Below are 20,756 nucleotides of genomic sequence, written 5' to 3'. Positions count from 1 at the left end.
AACAAACAAAACTAATCTATTGTGGGAAAAAGCAGAACCATGGTTGCTTAGGGAGAGGAACTGACTGGAAAGAGGCATGAGGGAACTATCTGGAGTAATAGCAATCGTCTATGTCTTGCTAGGGGTTTAGGTTATAGATGTATGTATTTTCCAAAATTTAGGGAATGTACACTTAAGGTTTATACATTTCACTGTGTGTCAATTTTTCCTCAAAAGAAAAAAAATCTGTAAATAAATATTGAACTAGGTAGGTAATTACATGAAGTATTTAAGGAGAAGAGTACTGGTATATTAAATTTACTTTGAAATCCATAAAAGAAATAAGACAATGGATGGACGGATAGATAGATAGACATGTTATACCTAACTTGGGGGGGGGTTGGTATTTGGGAATTCACTTTAAAAATTCTTTCAACTTTTGTATACTTTTGAAAATTTTCATAATAAAATGCTGGGGAAAATCATGCTGGGTCTTTTGATACTGAAGATGGCTATCCAGTTATGTAATTCTGTTATTTGGCTAGAAATTGTAATGGACCTTGTTTCTTAAACACTGACAGGTCTCTGTGCATTGTTGCAGGGTAGGGAAAAGAAACTGAAACTGCTTGACAAATAATATATCTCTAGTATGGGCAGCGAAATCTATGAAGACTATATTGCATTGAGGAAAAAAAATGTTTTCCTTAACATGGATTCAGACAGTAATTATATGTCCTTGGGAGTTGTGTGTGCTTGTGTCTATGTGTCTGTTTGGTCTAATAGTTACCCACAGGAAAATTAGAGGAAGAATGTGGAGGTATATTTGCATAACATACTGACAGAAACCTTGGAAAGTACCAGACTTGGAATCTGAAGGCTGCCCTGGAACTCTCCTGTTGAAATGCACCTAGAGTGTAAATCTAGGCTGAGAAACTCAAGACTTTGGTGGGACATATCCTGCAATGGGTCATTGTGTCCTTGGACTGCCCTGTTGGGGGAAGGAGAACTCATCCTAGGATGAAATCAACCCCAGTGAGAAGGAAGTTTCAAAAAAGGGGAGGGCAGATTTGCAGTGGGAGACCTAAAAAAGGACTCCTTAAGGAAGAGAGGGCCACAAATCTCAAGACAAGGAAGCTAGGAACCAGGGTATGCCCAGGAAGAAACTCCTTCTGAAGAATTGCTATAAAGGAATAATGTAATGCAATGTAGTACTGATCAGCATAAAATTGTACTGACCAGAAGAATAATCAGGAATTTTAAGTTAGAAAGTTCTGGAGAAACAACATGAAAGAGCTGAAACTTGAGGACAGTTAGACCTTGTGGAAAGAGACAAATCAAGGAGGAAAAGCGGGCAGAATTGTGGAATGATTGGCATTCTTTTGATTGGAAAATATCAGAAGCTGAGAACACAGAAGGAACTTGACCAACAACTGTTAAAAGGTCTCAGTCAAAGTAGTATTCTGCACTTTCCATTCCCAGTAGCCCTGACAATAGTATATATAGCACCTTAAGGTAATGACAATATGATAAGAAAAAACTACATGAAAATGAAATAAATAATTAAGAGGTCTTCACCATGGTATAAGGTCTTTGTACTTCAAAAGATGTCACAATGGATAAGAATAAACTTATGTATAAAAATGGTTAACTAGGGAGTTCCCTGGTGGCCTAGTGGTTAGGATTCAGTGCTTTCACTGTGGAGGCCTGGGTTTGGGGAACCATCCTACATGCTGCGTGGTGTGGCCAAAATACCAAAAAAAAAAAAGGGGGGGGGTTAACTATATTTTGTGCTTTTGAGGAAGCTTCCGGGTAATGCTGACCTGATGCTTCTTCTGTGACTCTGGGCAAGTCAGCATGGGAAGAAATTATGGAGTAACAGATCTACATGGTCTTGCTTGTATTATCTCGCACTTTTACTACTTGGAAAGAAGCCCCAGAAAACATTGTTTGCTCATCCTGTTCTTCCATCAGCCTGGATGGATGGATGGGCTTACCTGGACAGTTCATGATGAGGATGGGTAATAAAACAGTCAGCAGTTATACTTCCTTCAATCATCCCCAGCCCCTCAATAAAGCATTTTATGTGAACTAGTTTTGTGTTGATGGTGTGGAAGGAAAATTAAGGCGCAGTAATGGGAAATGTAGCCTTCCTCATATCACCCCTTCACTGAGATCCATGTGGCAGTAGCAGCAACATCATTTCATCGAAGACAGTAGGCTCAGAGTTCTAGGTAGGGAACAGCAGCTAAGTGAGTATAACCCAAGGCATACTGGGTGGTAAAGAGGCGACATGGATCACAGAGAAGAAACTGCTCAGTAGTAGATGAGACAAATCCCCTTTTGTTCAAACATACCAGAGAACCATGAAGGGATGAAAGGACATTTCATCATATGTAATTCTATATGGCTATGAAGTTCTACTCCATCTCTTAGACATAGTATTGGCTTATTATTGATATCCATAAGCAGGAAATTTGAAGGGAACCTAATTATTCCTCTCCATAAAGATCTTACAATGTGTTAAGACAAAACATAGGTAAAACCATTAATTAACAATGCATATGCTTAACTGCGTGGTAAATTTATGCAATACAGGTTTAGAAAAAGAAAAAATCAATTCAAGCTGGGTGATATACAGAAGGTTTCACGGAAACCATAATTTGCCACTTCTTGAATTCGTGATTTCTCTGTTTCTTCCAGGGTATGTCTTATTACCCTATCCTTCCTCCTTCATCCACACCCTTGGCCCTAACACTTATCTAAATGCTTGACATTAACTATGTAGGTACTACTTAAATGTTTATTGATTATTCTTACCTGGTTGTTCAACCACTAGCCATTAGTCCTGTTATATTTCCTAAGTAAAGACCATTACCATTGTCTTAGTGGCTCAAGCCAGAAAGCTGGGTATCAGACTCTTCCTTACCCCTCACATCCAAATAGCTGCCCAGTCCTGTGTTTTCCATCCTCTTCAGTCTTTTTAAAATCTCTTCTTTTGATTATAATGGACTTCATTATGCCTCCTAATTGCTCTCCCACGCCTCCAGTTCTCCACTTTCTGCCTCCTGTCACTATCCTCAAATCCATTCTCCACAGTGCTGTCAACTGTTCAATATAAAACAGATACTAAATCTTGTCACTTCCCCATCCTTTAGTGGCTCTCTAGCGACTTCAATATAAAATCCAAGCTCCTCAGTATGATGAAGAATAGAAGCTTCCTGATCCGGCCCCTTCCTCTTACTTATATCTTACTACTATACTTGTTCCTTTAGTCACAAAGATTTTTGAGTTTTTATGCTACTTCCTTTACTGGAGATATTTTACTCCACATTTATTACAATTGGCCTATCCTTTAAGATACAGATCAAGAATCTCTTCCTCCAGAAAACAATCCTTAACACCCCTTTTTCACCCGTCGTAGACCTCCCCATCATATTTATCACATTGTGCTGTAAATACCTCTTTGCTTATTGTCTTTTCCACTGGTGGCTTTCAAACTTTATTGCCCCAGACCTAAATAGTAAAAAATACATTTTTTATCACAACCCCAGTACACACTGAAGTAAAAACTTCATGAAGCAATATTGAACTTTATTACATGCAACATACTCTGGTATTTACTATTCTGTACTATTCTATTATTTTTTTTTTCTAATTCTATTTTCAACATTCTGAATTGATTTCACGACCCATACTTTAAAAATGCTGCAGTAGCGGCTCTTGTCTTTTCTGGCTCTCCTTGTTATCTCCTTTTCTCTTCCAGAAACATGGCCTCTGGTGTGGCTGTCTCTGATGGGGTCACCAAAGTGTTCAACGACATGAAGGTGCATAAGTCGTCGACACCAGAGGAGGTGAAGAAGCGCAAGAAGGCAGTGTTCTTCTGCCTGAGCGAGGACAAGAAGAACATCATCCTGGAGGAGGGCAAGGAGATCCTGGCAGGTGATGTGGGCCAGACTGTAGACGACCCCTACGCCACCTTTGTCAAGAGGCTGCCAGACAAGGACTGCCGCTACGCCCTCTATGACGCAACCTATGAGACCAAGGAGAGCAAGAAGGAGGAGCTAGTGTTCATCTTCTGGGCCCCTGAGTGTGCACCCCTTAAGAGCAAAATGATCTATGCCAGCTCCAAGGACGCCATCAAGAAGAAGCTGACGGGGATCAAGCATGAATTGCAAGCAAACTGCTATGAGGAGGTCAAGGACCGCTGCACCCTGGCAGAGAAGCTGGGGGGCAGTGCCATCATCTCCCTGGAGGGCAAGCCTTTGTGAGCCCCCTCCAGCCCCCTGCCTGGAGCATCTGGCAGCCCCAGACCTGCCCATGGGAGCTGCAGGCCACCCCCTTCCTGCCAGACAGGAGGGGCTGGGGGGATCCCAGCAGGGGGAGGGCAGTCCCTTCACCCCAGTTACCAAACAGCCTCCGCACCCCCTGGACCTTCCTCCACCTCCTCCCTCCATCCCTGACGGTTCTGGCCTTCCCAAACCGCTTTTGATCTTCTGATTCCTCTTGGGTTGAAACAGACCAAGTTCCCCCCCAGGAACCCCTGTTTGTGGGGGGACCTGTATTTTTTTTAACAACACCCCAGTTCCCCACTTGTTCCTCCCTTTTTCCATGCTGCCAACTTCTAACTGCAATAGTGACTCTGCTTGTCTGTTTAGTTCTGTGTACAAATGGAATGTTGTGGAGATGACCCCACCCTGCGCCGCCTGGTTTCCCTCCCCTTTTCCCCTGGTCACAGCCACTCATGGAAGCAGGACCACTAAGGGACCCTCAATTAAAAACAAAAAACAAAAAAAACGCACAACAATGAAAAGGCTCACTAATGGGAAAAAAAAAAAATGCTGCCGTAGACCGTGAACTCACATAGATTCTCAAGCATAGTAGATGCTCAATACAAGTAATTAAGAAAAAGACAAAACAAAAATCTCTGTATCCCTAGCAATTAGCACAGCGCTAGACACATAGCAGTGTTAAATAAAGATGCTTAATAAAAGAATAAATGCACACTTCTGGGGCAGACCATCTTCATGAATTACCATGTTTCCCTCCATCATTTCCCTTTTTAAGAATAAGAGTTTCTTACAAGATATTATATGTAATTTTACATTACAAAATATACCCATGTAAGCACAAATACAGAGACAGGCAAAAATGGAGAAGGACTTTAAAAATTGCTGCATTTGAAGGACATAATGAGATAGAGAGGCATGATTGCCAAAGGCCAACTGTTTGGTCCTCTTAAAAAAGGCCTAATGTGGTAAAGTCACCAAGGTCAGGATCTGGTTAGAAATTGTCTTCTAAATGGCCCAAAGATCACTTACACTAACCAAATTCACAAGATACTGGTGAATACCTAATATTAACTAATATTTATTGTACAGTACTTACTATGCGTCAGACAATATTCTAAGCAATTTTTATGACTCTATCCTCAAAAAAACCCTGTGAAGTATGGTTATTTCATGCTATTACCTCCATTTCAAAGATGAGGAAACAGACTGAGATATTAAGCAACTTTCCCAATGTTATACAGCTAGGAAGTGGTAATAAAATGGTTAGTAAAAGGATTGTAATAAAAATGTTGTGAAAATCTCTTAGAAAATAGGGCAATACACAAAGAATGGCAGAAAAATATTTAAATATAGAGAGCTAAACCAGGGGGCCTAATAGTTGACTACTAGGATCTCCAGAGAAAATAGAGATTTTAAATTATGGGGAAGAAATTATCAAATAAAAATAAGAGAATTTTCCAAATCCAAAGGATGAGTTTTGAGTTTCAAAGTATCTTCTGTGTATCCAGAACAATGAATGAAAAAGGTTCAATACCAAGGCACATCATAAAATATCAGAACATTGGAGATAAAAAGAGGATCTCATGTAGCTGGAACACACAAATCCATGTACTAAAAGAGGAAGTAAAATTGCCCTCTCACTATCACACCAAGTAACCCACTGAAGAAGTTTTTGCCTTTCTTCCCAGCAACATTGGGCTCATGGTTTTTGAGGTCCTATATCCGAGGGAGGAATGCTTCCATCAGGAAACACCATCAAGGTTCAGATGAATTGGAAACTGAAACTGCCCACTGGATATTTTCGGCTTCTGGAGCTGTAGAATTAAAAGCAGAAAAGAGTCGCCATAGCCATGTGGTGATTAATCCTAATCATCAAAGGGAAACTCAGTTGCTGCTATACAATAGGGCAAGAATGACTATGTCTGAAACCCAACTGAGGCAACTCAGTAAAGATAGCCAATATAAGATAAGTCCAAAGATAAGTCCATAGTGGATTCAGATCATTTGGGAACTAAGGTTTAGGTGCTGGACTAGATAAAGAATCAGACCCAGTCTAGGAGGTTAGAGGGATAACAGGACATGCAATGAAGGGTTGAAAAATGAAGTTATAATTATCAGCTTATGCCTCAAGGCCACCTACAGAATGGGGGTTCACAAGATGGCGGAGTAGAAGGACGTGCTCTCACTCCCTCTTGCGAGAACACCAGAATCACAACTAGCTGCTGGACAATCATCGACAGGAAGACACTGGAACTCACCGAAAAAGATACCCCACATCCAAAGACAAAGGAGAAGCCACAATGAGATGGTAGGAGGGGCGCAATCACAGTAAAATCAAATCCCATAACTGCTGGGGGGGGGTGACTCACAGACTGGAGAACACTTATACCACAAAAGTCCACCCACTGGAGTGAAGGTTCTGAGCCCCACGTCAGGTTTCCCAACCTGGGGGTCCAGCAACGGGAGGAAGAATTCCTAGAGAATCAGACTTTGAAACCTAGTGGGAATTGATTGCAAGACTTCGACAGGACTGGGGGAAACAGAGACTCCACTCTTGGAGGGCACACACAAAGTAGTGTGCACATCGGGACCCAGGGGAAGGAGCAGTGATCCCAGGGGAGACTAACCAGACCTACCTGCTGGTGTTGGAGGTTCTCCTGAAGAGGCGGGGGGGAGGGGGGGGTGCGGCTGTGGCTTACCGTGGGTATAAGGACACTGACAGTGGAGGTTTTAGGAAGTACTCCTTGGTGTGAGCCCTCCCAGAGTCTGTCATTAGCCCCACCAAAGAGCCCAGGTAGGCTCCAGTATTGGGTTGCCTCAGGCCAAACAACCAACAGGGAGGGAACACAGCCCCACCCATCAACAGTCAAGTGAATTAAAGTTTTACTGAGCTCTGCCCACCAGAGCAACAGTCAGCTCTACCCACCACCAGTCCCTCCCACCAAGCCTCTTAGATAGCCTCATCCACCAGAGGGCAGACAGCAGAAGCAAGAACTACAATCCTGCAGCCTGTGGAACAAAAACCACATTCACAGAAAGATAGACAAGATGAAAAGGCAGAGGGCTATGTACCAGATGAAGGAACAAGATAAAACCCCAGAAAAACAACTAAATAAAGTGGAGATAGGCAACATTCCAGAAAAAGAATTCAGAATAATGATAGTGAAGATGATCCAGGACCTCGGAAAAAGTATGGAGGCAAAGATCGAGAAGATGCAAGAAATGTTTAACAAAGACCTAGAAGAATTAAAGAACAAACAAACAGAGATGAACAATACAATAACTGAAATGAAAACTACACTAGAAGCAATCAATAGCAGAATAACTGAGGCAGAAGAACGGATAAGTGACCTGGAAGACAGAAGGGTGGAATTCACTGCTGCAGAACAGAATAAAGAAAAAAGAATGAAAAGAAATGAAGACAGACTAAGAAACCTCTGGGACAATATTAAATGCAACAACATTCACATTATAGGGGTCCCAGAAGGAGAAGAGAGAGAGAAAGGACCAGAGAAAATATTTGAAGAGATTATAGTCAAAAACTTCCCTAACGTGGGAAAGGAAATAGCCACCCAAGTCCAGGAAGTGCAGCGAGTCCCATACAGGAGAAACCCAAGGAGAAACACGCTGAGACACATAGTAATCAAATTGGCAAAAATTAAAGACAAAGAAAAATTATTGAAAGCAGCAAGGGAAAAATGACAAATAACATACAAGGGAACTCCCATAAGGTTAACAGCTGATTTCTCAGCAGAAACTCTACAAGCCAGAAGGGAGTGGCACGATATATTTAAAGTGATGAAAGGGAAGAACCTACAACCAATATTACTCTACCCGGCAAGGATCTCATTCAGATTTGATGGAGAAATCAAAAGCTTTACAGACAAGCAAAAGCTAAGAGAATTCAGCACCACCAAAACAGCTCTACAACAAATGCTAAAGGAACTTCTTTAAGTGGGAAACACCAGGAAATAAAAGGACCTACAAAAACAAGCCCAAAACAATTAAGAAAATGGTCATAGGAACATACATATCGATAATTACCTTAAACGTGAATGGATTAAATGCTCCAACCAAAAGACACAGGCTTGCTGAATGGATACAAAAACAAGACCCATATATATGCTGTCTACAAGAGACCCACTTCAGATCTAGGGACACATACAGACTGAAAGTGAGGGGATGGAAAAAGATATTCCATGCAAATGGAAATCAAAAGAAAGCTGGAGTAGCTATACTCATATCAGATAAAATAGACTTTAAAATAAAGAATGTTACAAAAGACAAGGAAGGACACTACATAATGATCAAGGGATCAATCCAAGAAGAAGATATAACAATTATAAATATATATGCACCCAACATAGGAGCACCTCAATACATAAGGCAACTGCTAACAGCTATAAAACAGGAAATCGACAGTAACACAATAATAGTGGGGGACTTTAACACCTCACTTACACCAATGGACAGATCATCCAAAATGAAAATAAATTAGGAAACAGAAGCTTTAAATGACACAATAGACCAGATAGATTTAATTGATATTTATAGGACATTCCAACCAAAAACAGCAGATTACACTTTCTTCTCAAGTGTGCACAGAATATTCTACAGGATAGATCACATCTTGGGTCACAAATCAAGCCTCAGTAAATTTAAGAAAATTGAAATCATATCAAGCATCTGTTCTGACCACAACGCTATGAGATTAGAAATGAATTACAGGGAGAAAAACGTAAAAAACACAAACACATGGAGGCTAAAAAATACGTTACTAAATAACCAAGAGATCACTGAAGAAATCAAAGAGGAAATCAAAAAATACCTAGAGACAAATGACAATGAAAACACGACGATCCAAAACCTATGCAATGCAGCAAAAGCAGTTCTAAGAGGGAAGTGTATAGCTATACAAACGTACCTCAAGAAACAAGAAAAATTTCAAGTAAACAATCTAACCTTACACCTAAAGGAACTAGAGAAAGAAGAACAAACAAAACCCAAAGTTAGCAGAAAGTTAGCAGAAGGAAAGAGCAGAAATAAATGAAATAGAAACAAAGAAAACAATAGCAAAGATCAATAAAACTAAAAGCTGGTTCTTTGAGAAGATAAACAAAATTGATAAACCATTAGCCAGACTCATCAAGAAAAAGAGGAAGATGACTCAAATCAATAAAATTAGAAATGAAAAAGGAGAAGTTACAACAGACACCTCAGAAATACAAAGCATCCTAAGAGACTACTACAAGCAACTCTATGCCAATAAAATGGACAACGTGGAAGAAATGGACAAATTCTTAGATAGGTATAAGCTTCCAAGACTGAACCAGGAAGAAACAGAAAATATGAACAGACCAATCACAAGTAATGAAATTGAAACTGTGATTAAAAATCTTCCAACAACAAAAGTCCAGGACCAGATGGCTTCACAGGTGAATTCTATCAAACATTTAGAGAAGAGCTAACACCCATCCTTTTCAAACTCTTCCCAAAAATTGCAGAGGAAAGAACACTCCCAAACTCATTCTATGAGGCCACCATCACCCTGATACCAAAACCAGACAAAGATACTACAAAAAAAGAAAATTACAGACCAATATCACTGATGAATATAGATGCAAAAATCCTCAGCAAAATACTAGCAAACAGAATCCAACAACACAATAAAAGGATCATACACCATGATCAAGTGGGATTTATCCCAGGGATGCAAGGATTCTTCAATATATGCAAATCAATCAATGCGATACACCATATTAACAAATTGAAGAATAAAAACCATATGATCATCTCAATAGATGCAGAAAAAGCTTTTGACAAAATTCAACACCCATTTATGATAAAAACTCTCCAGAAAGTGGGCACAGAGGGAAACTAACTCAACATAATAAAGGCCATATACGACAAACCCACAGCAAACATCATTCTCAATGGTGAAAAACTGAAAGCATTTCCTCTAAGATCAGGAACGAGACAAGGATGTCCACTCTCACCACTATTATTCAACATAGTTTTGGAAGTGCTAGCCATGGCAATCAGAAAAGAAAAGAAATAAAAGGAATACAAATTGGAAAAGAAGAAGTAAAACTGTCACTGTTTGCAGATGACATGATACTATACATAGAAAATCCTAAAAATGCCACCAGAAAACTACTAGAGCTAATCAGTGAATTTGGTAAAGTTGCAGGATACAAAATTAATGCACAGAAATCTCTTGCATTCCTATACACTAATGATGAAAAATCTGAAAGAGAAATTATGGGAACACTCCCATTTACCATTGCAACAAAAGGATTAAAATACCTAGGAATAAACCTACCTAGGGAAACAAAAGACCTGTATGCAGAAAACTATAAGACACTGATGAAAGAAATTAAAGATGATACCAACAGATGGAGAGATATACCACGTTCTTGGATTGGAAGAATCAATATTGTGAAAATGACTATACTACCCAAAGCAATCTACAGATTCAATGCAATCCCTATCAAATTACCAATGGCATTTTTTATGGACCTAGAAAAAATCATCTCAGAATTTGTATGGAGACACAAAAGACCCCGAATAGCCAAAGCAGTCTTGAGGGAAAAAAACGGAGCTGGAGGAATCAGACTCCCTGTCTTCAGACTATATTACAAAGCTACAGTAATCAAGACAATATGGTACTGGCACAAAAACAGAAACATAGATCAATGGAACAAGATAGAAAGCCCAGAGATAAACCCACGCACCTATGCTCAACTAATCTATGACAAAGGAGGCAAAGATATACAATGGAGAAAAGACAGTGTCTTCAATACATGGTGCTGGGAAAACTGGACAGCTACATGTAAAAGAACGAAATTAGAACACTCCCTAACACCATACACAAAAATATACTCAAGATGGATTAGAGACCTAAATGTAAGACTGGACACTATAAAACTCTTAGAGGAAAACATAGGAAGAACCCTCTTTGACATAAATCACAGCAAGAATTTTTTGATCCACCTCCTAGAGTAAAGGAAATAAAAACAAAAATAAACAAATGGGACCTAATGAAACTTAAAAGCTTTTGCACAGCAAAGGAAACCATAAACAAGACGAAAAGACAACCCTCAGAATGGGAGAAAATATTCGCAAACGAATCAATGGACAAAGGATTAATCTCCAAAATATATAAACAGCTCATGCAGCTCAATATTAAAGAAACAACCAACCCAATCCAAAAATGGGCAGAAGACCTAAATAGACATTTCTCTGAAGAAGACATACAGATGGCCAAGAAGCACATGAAAAGCTGCTCAACATCACTAATTATTAGAGAAATGCAAATCAAAACTACAATGAGGTATCACCTCACACCAGTTAGAATGGGCATCATCAGAAAATCTACAAACAACAAATGCTGGAGAGGGTGTGGAGAAAAGGGAACCCTCTTGCACTGTTGGTGGGAATGTAAATTGATACAGCCACTATGGAGAACACTATGGAGGTTCCTTAAAAAACTAAAAATAGAATTACCATATGATCCAGCAATCCCACTACTGGGCATATACCCAGAGAAAACCATAATTCAAAAAGACACATGCACCCCAATGTTCATTGCAGCACTATTTATAATAGCCAGGACATGGAAGCAACCTAAATGCCCATCGACAGAGGAATGGATAAAGAAGTTGTGGTACATATATACGACGGAATATTACTCAGCCATAAAAAGGAACGAAATTGAGTCATCTGTTGAGACGTGGATGGATCTAGAGACTGTCATACAGAGTGAAGTAAGTCAGGAAGAGAAAAACAAATATCGTATATTAACGCATGTATGTGGAACTTAGAATAATGGTACAGGTGAACCGGTTTGCAGGGCAGAAGTTGAGACACAGATGTAGAGAACAAACATATGGACACCAAGGGGGGAAAACCGCGGTGGGGTGGGGATGGTGGTGTGCTGAATTGGGCGATTGGGATTGACATGTATACACTGATGTGTATAAAATTGATGAGTAATAAGAACCTGCAGTATAAAAAAACAACCAAAAAAAACAACTAATACTAAACTTTCTTTGGTTTATTTGTATGGAAATATGTTAATATAAATGTTTCAGACATTACATGACATTTCTAAAAATCTTATATGTTCTGGTATAATGTTATAAGTCATAATTCTAGTTATTACTTTAAAATGTATATCTCAGAAATAACTAAATTTCCTTGTCAATTGCATTATTATGAACTATCATCAAATCTTTAACCATGGTCATTTTTTAAGTCTTTTGTCATTTACAGACACTTCTGGGTGTACTCTGATGTTTTCGCAAAAATGTTCCTATAAAAGGGTTTCATCTTCAAGGAATTCATGGAAAAGACTCTGACAAGTACAGGTTTCTGGTAACTGACTATACTGCTGAACTGAATGAATAAGCATTTTCAGAACTCTAATGGAAAACTGATGAATTCATAAAAGTGTTAACAAAAGATCAAGATGAAAAAAAATTAATTACATGGGACTGAGTGAACTGATGAGGATGATTATAATTTTTGTGACTTTCTGTTTGAATAAAAAAAAAAAGAATGGGGGTTCAATAGCAGCTATACTTTATATTATTATCACTCCCCATCCCACCCCCACCTTATATGAAGAGCATTGGCACTGGCTAACATTTTAAATTTCATTATCCTGTGATGATATGATAGCTGATAAGACTATGTGTGTCCATTGCACTGGGGACACTGGTTGCACACAAGAGGTGATACATGAATTTCTTGTAGGTCAAGTGACACCAGGAAGATATTGGGGCTTGAATTACTTTTGCAGCGTTCCACCCAAAAGGGAGGACTACTAACAAAGTAAATAACAGCAGCAAGTTGCCGGAGTTTCCTTATCAGGGAATTGGTACAATACGGAGGCCCCTTTCTGCTCACTGAAGGAATTAAGAATGTGTGCTATGGGAGAGGCAGTAAGAGCATTGAGAGCAGTCAATGTCAGCCGGAGAAGCAGAGATGACCAAGACAGAGAGCAAGATTCATTTCTCCTCTATTCCTACTTCTAGCCCCCAATACCAGAGGAATTAGCCTTGAAAAAGAAAGAGGACAACATATCCTAGAACCAGACACTCTCCCCAGCCCAATCTTTAGGGGCTTGACGAGGGAGAACGAGTGAAAAATTGGTTATATTCCCTTCTTCATTTCACATCCCTTGTGGCTGCAAGTCTGGCCCACAATGGAGGGGGTTTTAAAATACCAAAGTTTTAAACTAGGCCAGGCTAGACTTTGAGTAACTTAAAAGAGCAGAAAACTATGGAATCTGCCTGGGGGGAAAGGGTATTCAACATAGTACAGTGGGAGCAGTGACTAGAGGAAAAATACAACATTTTATGTTTATATCCCCACGAAGTTCAGATTCCTTAGTAACTTGGTCACATAAAAGTAAGAGTAGTATGCAGTTTATGATATAATGTTAAGTGAATGAATCAGAACTTGAAACTGTACATATATAGCAAGTACAATTGTATGAGTAATCTGAATATATTAAACAAAGCCAGGAGCAGATAACTGAATTTTCTCTAAAACATAATTTTGCATAGGGTCAGCAATGATCATGTATCTAATCAAACATACTATTATACATACTTCTTTTTGCCATTTATTTGTTTTAAGAAGTAAAATAAGTTTATTTAGCAATATTGCTTTTCACAAATCCATGTTAGACAATGGATACTTGGTCACCCTCTGTGGACTTATAAATCATGTTTTTTTGTCTTTTGGTTTTTTGGTTGTTGTTGTTTTTCAAAGATTAACACCATAGCATTTCAAAGAAGACTAAATGGAGTGTGATCTTTCAGTTCCTCCCCTTTCCATTAAAAATTGAGTATTATGCTTGTCTTTTTCCATTATCTGCAATCATTCCAGTTTGCAGGGAGTCTATACATATAATTGTTAATAGTGCAGATATTTCAGAGAACATGTCTTTGAGCCCCTTAGTGAAGATTCCTTTAGGCCCACCCGATGTGAAATCATCTACCAAAACCTATTCTGACTCCAATTTCTATAGCATCATTGCTGTATTTATACAAAGACTCTAATTTATGAAGTCTTCCTCCCACATTGGAATATTTTAGGACACTGGAGCAGGGTAAGAATTTCCTGTGGCATATTGATATCATACCTAGGAATTCCTTAACCCCTTCTTAACCCAAGCCTGGTAAAAGATAAAAAGTTTATGCCTATCTTTTTAAAAATCTCAACTCTATATAACCCCAATGAGAAATATATATGAACTAGACAGCATAAAAATAAAGTAAGGATCACCAAAGAATGACCTTTCAAATTACAGCTATTATTCTTATCTGTCACAATGATGATTTAGATAAGTATTTATCTACCTTTAATAAATGGATAACGTGTTGTAATGTACTAAACATATAACTGTGCAATTTTCATTTGTGCTTAGATATGGACTCACATACAATTAAGTCTCCCAATAGTAAATAAAATTGTCATTTAGCATTTAAACATATTATCTAATTTATTTTATTTAACAGTAAGCAAAGCAAAACCTAAGATAATTAAATCATACTGATACTATTTAAATGACATTTGTCATCTCCCTGATGCAGTCCTTCTGTGTATTTTACTCAAAAGAACAATGTGAAGTTCAAAATCTGAGAATAAAATAACTTGAAAATCCACTTGAAAAGGAAAAAATAGCAAAAATCTTTACCAAATGAAAGAAACATACAATTTAGCTCAGCAGGGCTTCTACATATCCAAGGACAATGTAGATGTGCAGCCACAATTTTTTGAAAAAGAAAATTTCGTCCTGTTTTTTCTTGTGATCTTGGTCTAACAAAACTTATATAACATAAAATGTTATAATTATTTGTTAATATTTTTAAATATCTTAGGAATCCCTTGAGATTATTCTTAAAACTTTTTTAAAGTGGAAGTTTTTGTTTTTCCAAGTATTCATCCTTAATTGAGAATATTACATGTTTTTTTAAAGTTAACATTCAGATTTTTAGATAAGATTTCATAAAATGAGAATATAACACAGTATTTCAGTAAAGAGATAATTTCATTTATATAGGAATAGTCCTTAAGGGCCAGGCAGAGGAGGGGAGGGAGACAAACATGAGAGTGGGCCTAAGAAGACAGGATAAAGGCAAACTTAAATGTTAAATGTATTCAGTACAACAGTTAATCTGAATAAAAATCTTCAGTAAATGTTAGTTAAAAGCATTTGTTCTCACTTCAAGTAAGAACTCAGGGATGAAGATAATACAGTTCCAGCTCTGGAGGCGTTATCAATAAGAGGTAAACAGGCTTAAGACTGGCGAACGTGATGATTCATAATTATCCCCTAGGAGGACAGATCAGAAAGTGAGGCAATCCTTCTGTGATACGCAGGCCCACATTGGTGAGTCAACACAGCAGGCCCCAGATACAGCAGGCCTCAATGAAGCCAAATGGGGAGAAGTGAGAGAAGAGCATACAAGCGTCACTTGGGGTGAAACGTGGGGCCGCTGCAAGTAACAGCCTGGCCTCACTCCTGTTTGTTGCAGGAAACCCAGGGAGAAAAGGAGGAAGAGACGTTATACCTACTGTACCACTTACCCAATACCTCTCTTGGACTCTGTAAGTAGACTCCAAATAGGGCCTGGGTTTGGGGAGAAGGCAGCATACATTTAGTCCTAAACGTTTGGGTGCCTAACTGACTGAGAGATAGAGAAGGAGGTATAGAGAAGGAGGGTAAGCTCTGATGAAGGAGGGTAAGCTAGGCTTTCTTAGAGCTTTGTAAGAAAGCTAGAATTTAATCTGGGTTAAAATTCTCTGGGGAAAGCTGGGGCTTCTGATGATCTGGGCTTGCTACAAGAACACCTGTGTCCCACAGAATTTTGTCTTTGGAGCCATTGTACCAGGGATAAATTTACTCTGGCAAAAGATCATCTCCTGGCGATTGTATTGATGACACACCCTACTCCCTGATGACATCCAGAGAACAATTTAATAGAAAAATACCTGTGTTATACACGTGTTGGTAGTAATGGGTTAAATATGGATAAGGTAGTTTTTAGTCTGATTCTAATCACATGCTCAAGGATGTTTATTTTAAAGCAAGGAAACAGCAGTTTCCAATACCAGGAACCATGAAGTGCTTGAACAAAAGCGGAAGCTTAGTTGTTTTGGGGGTTAATTGTGTTCTTGATGGTGTTACTGCAAAGTCATTTAACAAATACTTATTAGATATCAACCACGTGCCAGACATAGTGACTTTCTCCCCAAAGCAATGTATTTCATGAAGGAAATTAGCCCTTTCTACAGCAAGAAAGGAAAAAAAAAGTGGGAAAACATAGGACCAAACTGAGAGACTTAGACCACAGTATCACCTTCATCAGTTACTTGCTAAAAAACCTCAAGCAAACGGTTTTTTAAGTCAGGGATCTCAGGGGTGCACAGGTGATTGACTGGGGTAGAAAATATTAAAAACGAGTATTCATATTCTTTTTTGTCTAAAAAATTAAAAGTTAATAATAGCAGGACTTCCCTGGTGGTGCAGTGATTAAGAATCCACCTACCAATGCAGGGGACACAGGTTCGAGCCCTAGTCTGGGAAGATCCCACATGCCGTGGAGCAACTAAGCCCATGCGCCACAACTACTGAGCCTGCGCTCTAGAGCCGGTGAGCCACAGCTACTGAGCCTGCGTGCCACAACTACTAAGCCCACGTGCCACAACTACTGAAGCCCGCTCTCCTAGAGCCCATGATCCGCAACAAGAGAAGCCACCGCAATGAGAAGCCTGCGCACCGCAATGAAGAGTAGTACCTGCTCGCTGCAACTAGAGAAAGCCCACGTGCAGCAACGAAGACCCAATGCAGCCAAAAATAAATAAATTAATAAAAAAAGTTAATAATAGTAATATTTAATATAGGAATTAACAGTAGTAGAAATATATTGATATATAGAAGAGGAGATATCAGCAAAAGTTTTTATGCATATGTATACCAAATAAACATGACAATGACTAGATTACCTGATTTCTAAAATCACTTTGTTCTAAAATTCCTGATTCTGTATTATTCAAAGTACCTTAGTTGCTCTTAAAATCTATTAAAAAATAACACCATATCTATAGTAACATAAACTGCCTCATATACAACAAAATTTAACTTTATAAAGATATGTAAAAGTAAACCTTTTATTCTTTAAACGCATCCTAACCCTACCAACACACCCTTCTTACCTGATGAAGCAGGTTCTCTTTGTATTATATGGTGCTGGTTAGCATGACAGTTTCTTTCTCTTAGATCATTAAATTCTGGATTCCCTCTAGCAAAATTTTCAGAAAGAATTCTTTTACTAATTTGCACAGTGATTGGTTGGTTTAGCTTGTTAACAACTATATATATTCCTTCAAAATTCTGATTTGTAAAAAAGTTTAGAAGAAACACTACCATAAAGCTATATTTTTTTTTTATAATTCTTTTAAGGAAGAGGTTTATGAACTAAACACTTAACAGCACTGTATAGCAGGTATAAAAGCTCTTCACTTTGTGTGTCCAGATCATAGGAAGTTAAGAGTCTTGTTTTGCACAGTGATATGGGTAAACAGGTTACTACGGGAGTGCCTGAAAACCAACCCATTAGAACTACAGCTTTCACAACAGTGTGAATATACTTAATGCTACTGAACTGTATGCTTAAAAATGATTAAGATGGGACTTCCCTGGTGGCACACTGGTTAAGAATCCGCCTGCCAATGCAGGGGACGCGGGTTCGAGCCCTGGTCCGGGAAGATCCCACATGCTGAGGAGCAACTAAGCCCAGGCGCCACAGCTATGGAGCCTGCGCTCTACAGCCCACGAGCCACAGCTACTGAGCCCACATGCCACAACTAAAAAAGCCCGCACACCTAGAGCCCGTGCTCCACAACGAAGAGTAGCCCCCACTCGCTGCAACTAGAGAAAGCCTGCACGCAACAACGAAAACCCAACGCAGCCAAAATTAAAAATAAATAAATAAATTTATTTAAAAAAAATGATTAAGATGGTCAATTTTATGTCATGTATTTTTTTACTACAATCAGAAAAAAGAAAGACAGAATGACTGAAACAATATATCAGTTTAAAATATTTCTAGGGCTTCCCTGGTGGCGCAGTGGTTGAGAATCTGCCTGCTAATGCAGGGGACACGGGTTCGAGCCCTGGTCTGGGAAGATCCCACATGCCACGGAGCAACTAGGCCCGTGAGCCACAACTACTGAGCCTGTGCGTCTGGAGCCTGTGCTCCGCAACAAGGGAGGCCGCGACAGTGAGAGGTCCATGCACCGCGATGAAGAGTGGCCCGCGCTTGCCACAACTAGAGGAAGCCCTCGCACAGAAAGGAAGACCCAACACAGCCGAAAATAAATAAATAAAATATTTCTAGTCATAATTTTCACCACTTTTTAGTCTTATTTATTTAATATCAAAGTAGCTTTGATAAAGTTTTCTTCACCCTCCTCCTATCCTGAAGCTCTTCTGCCTTGAAAAACAACACAAAACAACAGCAAAAAAAAGTTTAAAACAGAGGAATAATGGTCATTTTTCTGTTGGCTAGAATGGAAAAAAGAATTAATATTTGAAGTAATATTTTAACTATGAAATGTGAAATATCATAGGCATTATTGTGTTAGTCACCCTAAATAGACATACATAATTAAAGCCATTTTTACAAACTATAGTTTCAAAAAGTAAAGCGGGCATCACTGGGTGGTCATTTTGTAAACAAAAATAAGCAATTATAGTCCTCGTCCCTCATTTTGACCAGTCTTTGTTTGTAAATAATGACAGAATGCAAAACTAGAAATATTAATTTTCAACTAACTGTTCCTTGTACCAATTAAGCTGCTTCTCTTTAATTCTATGTATCATAATTTATAGAATGTAGAGTGTAGAGTTAGCCACCATGTCTAAAAACTTCCAAAAGATTGATAAGTTTCTAGTTATGAAAGAAACCAATACATCCTCATTAAAAGAAGCAAACAGTATTTTTTTTTTTAATCCCTGATTAATCCCCATCTCCAAATTCCCTTTCCTAGAAGGAGCCATAGTTAAACTAGTTGGTTATGCTTCCAGATGTTTTCTATGTTTATATCAAAATACACTTTTTTATACAAGTAAAATATAATGTTGTAACTTATTTTTTAACCTATTATATGGTATTTTCCCAAGTCAGTACATATTAGTCAGCCCCTTTTGATGAATGGTTAGGCTATTTCCAATGTGCCAGTAAAATTAATGCTGCCTTGAACATCTTTGATCATTTATCTTTGCATTCTTGTGCAAATAGTTTTGTAGGACAAATACTTTTAAGTGGAACTACTACCTCAAAGGATGTACAAATAGAAACGTGTTAAATTTTTTAAATTGCTTCTCAAAAAGTACTAGTTTACACACCTATGGGTAGTGTATGAGAATTAAAATATGGAATGTGCAAACTGCTGGTGCTGTGCATCTTAAGTTATTCCTCTAACAGTAGTTTTCAATAGGAGCTGGCCTATCTTTATTTTCTTTCTTTTATCCCATATGAAAGTCATCTAGCTGGATAGGGGATTCTGGATAATTGTTCTGGGAACTGAAACTCATACACCACACCCCCACCATTTGCACTATGAGCTAAACAAATGAGTTAACTAGCTATTCTTATCTGTCTGTAGAGACGTATGTATTTTGAAAAAAAGACACATCAAGTACCTGCATTTTTCTTTTGGATCTCAAATTTCCTACATCCACTTTCTGATAACCATCTTTTTAATACCATGTTTAAAAAAAAAAAAAAAATCCCTTCCGGAGGTTTCAAGACACGATGGCAAAATTTACTAGTCCATATGCAGTTGAACCCGTACCAAACATATGGTTGCTAGTTCATTCCTAACAGTGTAGTATGGCCTTTTTCTATGGAGAAAAATGCCTTTTCCAAATTTCCTATTCTAGAATGAATCGTATCATACTAATACCACCTCATATTAATATAGAATTTTACAGTTTACAAATCTCTCTCCTAAATTTTTCCATTTGATTTTCACAACAACTCAATGTAATGACTGGGAAGGTTATTATCTCCACTTAATAGATGAAACAAGGTCACACAATCACGAAGTAGTAGAACTGAGACTAGTAGGGCACTGAACTTTCCACACCACTATGCTGCCTCCTTCCTATACATGAGGACAGCAGATTCCTTTTGTAGAAATTGTATTCTATGGTGGTAACATTCACTTCCTAAATCCCCTTTAGAATAAGGTAAAATATAAATTGAAAAGAGCGGGAAAACCCTACAAAAATATTTTTTCCTTTTTGGTAATTTTATTATTACCTTTCTGAAAGAAGTCATTCATTTAGGTTTTAGGTAAACTAGCTAAACATGTATTCTGTGACATTTTTAATAAATATGTGCGAACAGTTCTAAGACAAGGACAATTTAAAACTGTAACCTCAATTCTGCAAGCAGATCATATGAA

The 20,756-nt window shown here is 38.4% G+C and overlaps 1 protein-coding gene across 1 annotated transcript; it reads left to right on the top strand.

Annotated features, from left to right (window-relative positions):
• The first annotated feature begins 3,731 nt into the window (after window positions 1-3,731).
• LOC137764869 (cofilin-1) lies at window positions 3,732-4,320 on the top strand. The gene has a single exon (XM_068543919.1). It carries the CDS (start codon window positions 3,747-3,749, stop codon window positions 4,245-4,247), a length of 501 nt encoding a protein of 166 aa, XP_068400020.1. The 5' UTR covers window positions 3,732-3,746; the 3' UTR covers window positions 4,248-4,320.
• The last annotated feature ends 16,436 nt before the right edge of the window (window positions 4,321-20,756 follow it).

Source organism: Eschrichtius robustus, chromosome 5 (genome assembly GCF_028021215.1).
Source record: "Eschrichtius robustus isolate mEscRob2 chromosome 5, mEscRob2.pri, whole genome shotgun sequence".
NCBI classification, from domain to species: domain Eukaryota; kingdom Metazoa; phylum Chordata; class Mammalia; order Artiodactyla; family Eschrichtiidae; genus Eschrichtius; species Eschrichtius robustus.
Note: the sequence above shows the minus strand (reverse complement) of the source record. Positions and strands in the feature narration are given on the sequence as shown.

Coding starts and splice junctions, on each gene's coding strand:
- LOC137764869 (XM_068543919.1), top strand. CDS start 3,747: ATGGCCTCTGGTGTGGCTGTCTCTGATGGGGTCACCAAAGTGTTCAAC.